The sequence below is a fragment of the Myotis brandtii genome, unplaced genomic scaffold (genome assembly GCF_000412655.1).
Source record: "Myotis brandtii unplaced genomic scaffold, ASM41265v1 scaffold250, whole genome shotgun sequence".
Lineage (NCBI taxonomy): Eukaryota > Metazoa > Chordata > Mammalia > Chiroptera > Vespertilionidae > Myotis > Myotis brandtii.
In genome coordinates, this window is record NW_005359478.1 from 143,935 (window position 1) to 150,305 (window position 6,371).

General features: G+C 38.2%; 1 protein-coding gene across 6 annotated transcripts in view; it reads left to right on the top strand.

Annotated features, from left to right (window-relative positions):
- Positions 1 to 6,371, top strand: part of ARNT (aryl hydrocarbon receptor nuclear translocator) — a 42,959-nt gene that overhangs the window by 22,485 nt on the left and 14,103 nt on the right. For all 6 annotated transcript variants that reach the window (XM_014540670.1, XM_014540671.1, XM_014540672.1 and 3 more), the window contains 4 exons: positions 1,474 to 1,539; positions 1,932 to 2,017; positions 4,385 to 4,461; positions 5,182 to 5,316. In XM_014540670.1, the coding sequence (XP_014396156.1) occupies positions 1,474 to 1,539; positions 1,932 to 2,017; positions 4,385 to 4,461; positions 5,182 to 5,316 (364 nt within the window). The remainder of the gene's footprint in view (positions 1 to 1,473; positions 1,540 to 1,931; positions 2,018 to 4,384; positions 4,462 to 5,181; positions 5,317 to 6,371) is intronic.

Sequence of the window (6,371 nt, forward strand, 5' to 3'; positions counted from 1 at the left end):
CAGTCACTGGAGCAAGCAAGCCTCCCTGTTCGCTTCAGTGCATGGCTGCCGGCCGCCATCTTGGCTGGCAGTTAATTTGCATATCACCCTGATTAGCCAATGGGAAGGGAAGGGGATGTACGGCTAATTACCATGTTTCTCTTTTATTAGATAGGATAAGAGAAGGAAAGTAGAGAGGATGGGAAAGAGTGTTCCAATATGTGGACATGGCTTGTGGAAAGACATAGGCAGGAGCAAGATAAATAATAAGGAAATGCAGCAAACAGATAAGGTTGTGGTATAGAGTCAGCAAACCACAACTGTTTTTTTGTTTTGTTTTGTTAATCCTCACCCAAGGATATTTTTCCATTGATTTCTTTTTAGAGAGAGTGGAAGAGAGAGGGAAAGACAGAGAGAAACATCGATGTGAGAGAAGCACATCAATTGGTTGCCTCCTGCACGTGCCCTTGACTGGAATTGAACCCAGAACCCTTTGGTCCACAGGCCAATGCTCTATCCATTGAGCAGACTGGCTAGGGCCCACAACTTTTTTTTTTTTTTTAATTTTTATTTATTTCAGAGAGGAAGGAAGAAGAAGAAGAGAGAGAGAAACATCAATGATGAGAATCATTGATTGGCTGCCTCCTGCACGCCCCCTACTGAGGATCAAGCCTGCAACCTGGGCATGTGACCTGACTGGGAAATGAACCATGACCTCCTGGTTCACAGATTGATGCTCAACCACTGAGCCATGCTGGCCAGGCTCCACAACTCTTTATTTGTAAATAAACCTTTATTGGAACAACGCCATGCCCGCTTGTTTACATGTCTGTGGTTGCTTTCATGCTATAATGGCAGAGTTGACTAGTTGCAACAGATTGTATGGCCCACAAAGCTGAAAATATCTACTATGTCAGCGGTTCTCAACCTGTGGGTCGCGACCCCTTTGGGGGTCGAACGACCCTTTCACAGGGGTCGTCTAAGACCATCAGAAAACACATATATAATTACATATTGTTTTTGTGATTAATCACAATGCTTTAATTATGTTCAATTTGTAACAATGAAAATACATCCTGCATATCAGATATTTACATTACGACTCATAACAGTAGCAAAACTACAGTTATGAAGTAGCAACGAAAATAATTTTATGGTTGAGGGTCACCACAACATGAGGAACTGTATTAAAGGGTTGTGGCATTAGGAAGGTTGAGAACCAATGTACTATATGGTCCTTTACCGAGATAGTATACTGACCACTGATGTAGAGAATTTCTGCATTTGAAAAACATGCAGAAAATTTCGACTTCAAATTCTAGGACTGTTACAAGTTTTGGAAATATACCTGACTTCTTCACACTTCCTTGTTAGGAGCATTGTTCAGTTTTCTGTGTCTGGTTGTATCCAGAACCTATTATCTGGCTGTTAATAGATGAAAAAGTCTTTGATAGTGCAGCTAATTGCTTTTAATTTATATGTTCTTTTAAATAGGTGTGGCAGTAGCTCTGTGGACCCAGTTTCCATGAATAGACTGAGCATTGTGAGGAACAGATGCAGGTGAGATTCTAAGCAGTTAAAACCAAAGGGATGGCCCAGTACCTGTAGAGTCATCACTTCAACTATCTTACTGTAGTACTTCCTTCAGCAGCCCTCATCCTGATCCCTCACTTTCTGGCAGTGTTTCCCTAAATTTTTAAAGCTTTTGATTATCGTGTTTAAGGAAGTTGCCCTGCCACTTTATCTACTTTTTTCTGCTATAGTACCTTTAAGTTGCTTGACTTTGGCAAGGGTCAGCAGCAATATGATGGTCACTTTGGGGAGGGAGAGATCCAAATACAGTTATCCTGTTTTCTAAACATTTAAGAGTCTAAAGTTAAAGGTTCTAAATCACTGTTATCTTTTCAGTGTTACTGGGTAGAGTTTTCTCCTCACATCTCTAATTCTTCCAGGAATGGACTTGGCTCTGTAAAGGATGGGGAACCTCACTTCGTGGTGGTCCACTGCACAGGCTACATCAAGGCCTGGCCCCCAGCAGGTAGGAAAGTTGGATAGTGGCTTCTCTCTTCATGCAGCAGGTTCCTCAGAGTCCAAGAAAGTTAGCTAATATTTACCATATCCCTCGGGTATGAAATGTACTTTGGTATAAACTAAGAAAATAGGAAAGAAAAGTAGTCTCTTTCCCTTCCCCCCTTAAGGATTTATATTCCAATTGATGAGATGATTACATAGACTTGAAAATGACTCAGTGTTGGCTCTCTCACAGAATGTAGTTTTTAAATGTGCAAATTCATAATAATGATACTGAATACCTAAGTTCTAAGTATTTGTGTTTAAAAATAAATTGGCCTTGAATACAGTTAATTTGGGAAAGCTTTCTAAATTAGGAGCAAGATTTTTCCCTGGGTGGCTCAATTAGTTGGAGCATCATTTCATACATGAAAAAATGTCAGATTTGATTTCTTAACTGGGCACATAACTGGGTTGCAGGTTTGCTCCCCAGTCAGGGCATGTACAGGAGGCAGCCGATTGATGTTTCTCTCCCCCACTCCCCATCTCTCTCTCTCTAAAATCAATAAAAACATATCTTCAGGCGAGGAAATGAATGAATGAATGAAGTAGGAGCAAGATTTTGAGGGAGAAGGGAAGTGGCTTGATTGTATTGACTTATAAAAAGAGTAGTTTTTGTCAAGGCTTTAAATCAGGATGTGAGCAGATTAGTTTTACTAGAACTTGATGTCAAACAGGGAATGTGAGAAAGGTGGTTGGGATATAGAGACCAGCCTTTTAAACTAGCTTTTCAGAATTTCCATATCTTAGCAACTTTATTACTTCCTTGCTGGATGAGTATAATTTGGAAGTGGATGTTGTAGGGAGACAGAAACTAAAAGAAGCAAGGTAGTATATTTTGGTAAGAGATTAAACTTTAGATTTGGAAAAACCTGGGTTTGACTCTGGCATTTACTAGCAGTATAACCTTGAGTAAATTGTTTGACCTTTGTAAAAAAAAAACATACCTCAGTTTTCTCATCTGTATTTTAGAGGCCCGATGCACGAAATTCGTGCACAGGGCTCGGCCCTCGCAGCCGCAGCTTTGTCTGGAAGGTCGTTCAGCTGTCCAGTCTAATTAGCATATTATGCTTTTATTATTAGAGATACATACATATATATACTTAAAACAGTACCTGGCATAGATGGTAAATTCTACATAATTGTTTGCCTTTATTCTTTTTTTTTAAATCCTCACCTGAGGATATGTTATTTTTTTAAAATTGATTTTCAGAGAGAGAGGAAGGGAGGGAGGGAGAGAGAGCGAGAGAGAAACATCAATGTAAGGGAGAAACCTTTTGGTCTATGGGATGATGCTCCAACCAAGCCACCTGGCTAGGGCCCTTTATTCTTTTTTTCTTTCTTTTTTTTATTCCAAGCACCTTTTCAAAAATGTATTTTTAAATTAAGCACCTTTTTCCTTTGAAGTTTTTAAATTTTTATTTTTATTTATTTATTTTTTTAAATATATTTTTATTGATTTTTTACAGAGAGGAAGGGAGAGGGATAGAGAGTTAGAAACATCGATGAGAGAGAAACATCGATCAGCTGTCTCCTGCACACTCCCCACTGGGGATGTGCCCATAATCAAGGTACATGCCCTTGACCGGAATCGAACCCGGGACCCCCCAGTCTGCAGGCCGACGCTCCATCCATTGAGCCAAACCAGTTAGGGTGAAGTTTTTAAATTTTTAAAAAAATTATAGTTGACATACAATATTATGTTAGTTTCAGTTTACAACCCAAAGATGTGATGTTTATATACTTTATGAAGTGATCACCCTGATAGGTCTAGTAATCATTTGTCACTGTACAAAGTTATTGCGATATTATTGACTATATTATATTCCCTGTGCTGTATATCTCCGTGACATTTATTTTATAACTGGGAATTTGCATCTCTTTTTAAAAAATTACTATTTTTTAAATGTTTTTATTGATTATTTTAGAGAGGAAGGGAGAGGGATAGGTAGATAGATAAATAGATAGATAGAAACATCAATGAGAGGAACATCACTTGGCTGTCTCCTCCACGTCCCCTACTGGGGATCAAGCCCAAAACCCAGTCATGTGCCCTGACTGGGAATCAACTAGTGTCCTCTTGGTTCATGGGTTGACGCTCAACCCTTGAGTCACACCAGCTGGGTGGAATTTGTACCTCTTAATCCCCTTCACCTTTTTTGCTTATCCCTCCATCCCAGCCATCAGTTTCTTTTCTGTATTTATGAGTACCTTTATCTTATCTTTTGGCACTCTATTGTTTTACACCTACATGAATTGTAAATCTTTACCTATCTGACTTTGAAGGCAGTTGAGTTTGAGATCCCTATTAAATCTTTTAACTTCCTTCCTAAAGGTGTCTCCCTCCCAGATGATGACCCAGAGGCTGGCCAGGGAAGCAAGTTTTGCCTAGTGGCCATTGGCAGACTGCAGGCAAGTATGAATTTTCCATATCTATATTATCCCTTTTCAGTGAGAAGAAATCTCTTTCAGGACTTGTTCATGTTATTTTTCTTTTACTCTCTGAATACAAATGAACAGTTCCCATAAAATTCTACGTATTTGTAGAAATATGGCATTCATAGTTAACATTGCTCCTCTTGGATTTAACGGAAGCTGAAGAGGATGAGAGAGAAAGGGAGAGCTTTTCCCCTTATTTTTCATATATTCAGCTTTATAATGCTGAATTTTCTATTTTCAACTAATTTCTTTTGCCTGTATTAAAAAAAAAGATTTTAAAAATTTTATTATTGCGTGACTAACAAGAGAGAAGTGAAATTATTTTGATTCTTCTCATAAAAATAGATAAGTTTCTTGGATATTTGGGACTATAATTTCCCAGTCTGAATAATGAACACAGGTTAGCTAAATGAAGGTAAGAGGGTTTTGGGTTGAATGAATTTTTCTTTTTCTTTACAAAGTTGTTAAAGAGTATATATATGTGTGTGTGTGTGTGTGTGTGTGTGTGTGTGAGAGTAGGGCTAATGTCCTCTCTGATTGTGATTATCATTTTTTCCTTCCTGGATGAGGTGTGAAAGTTTTGAATTCCTAAAACTTGGTGCTTCATGTCTATTTAAATGACCGTGAGGTGGTAGGAAATATATCTGTAGAGAAATTGTGCTATTTTATCTCACTTTGTCTTTTTACTTTCAGGTAACTAGTTCTCCCAACTGTACAGACATGAGTAATGTTTGTCAGCCAACAGAGTTTATCTCTCGACACAACATTGAGGGAATCTTCACTTTTGTGGATCACCGCTGTGTGGCTACTGTTGGCTACCAACCACAGGTGAGGAGCTAGAGCTGTTACACCACTGATAGTTGGCCTCTTGTTTTCCCTGGGCTTTGTTGAGATTACTCAGTGATATAATTCCAGAGATAGCCAAACATATCAGCCCCTAGCTCAGAGCTAACTTTATTCTGTCAGCTAAATTTATTCTCAGCTTCTTATCACAGTTATCATTCGGTCTAGAGAAATATGGCTTCTGAAGCCAGGTGGGAGCAGCAGGTCCAGCTATATACATTTTTGTTAATGATGCTAATGCAGATATTGGGGCAAAAGTACTAATTTTAATTAGCTATGCTATGGCCACCTTTTGGTAACTCATCTAATCACGTAGATGAATAGTAACCCACGAGTTATTATGATTTTATTTAGATTTATCATTCAGCATGCCAGGTAACTATGCCTCAGTTGAGAAGTAAGTCATTATATAAACATTCAAAACTATAGTGGCTAGGAAGCAGTTCTGGCTATGGCTGTGTGAAGAGGTTGGTGAAAAAGCGGTTTTAAAAAAGAAGAACAAAGTCAAAGGATTTACACTACCTGATTTAACAACTATTATAAAGCCATTGTTATCAAGACAGTGTGGTATTAGTATAAGGATAGGTACATAGATCAGTAGACCAAAATAGAGTCTATTCTCACATGGTCAACTAATTTTCAACAAAGATGCTAAGAGAATTCAATGAGGAAAAGAAATCTTTAAACAAATGGTAATGGATCAGTTGGATATCCATATGCAAAAAACACACACACAAAACTTAGACTCTTAAAGAATTTTTCGAAGAAAGTAGAAAATCTTTGGATCTTGAGTTGGACAAGATTCTTATATGACACTAAAACCATGATTTATAAAAGAAATTGATAAATTTGCCCTCATCAAATTTAAAATTTGCCCTCTTAAAAGGACATCATTAAGAAATTGAAGGCCCTGGCTGGGTAGCTCAGTTGGTTGTAGCTATGTCCTGATATGCCAAGGTTGCTGGTTTGATCCCCGGTCAGGGCACATACAGGAATCAGCCAATGAATGCATAAATAAGTGGAATAACAAATCAATGTCT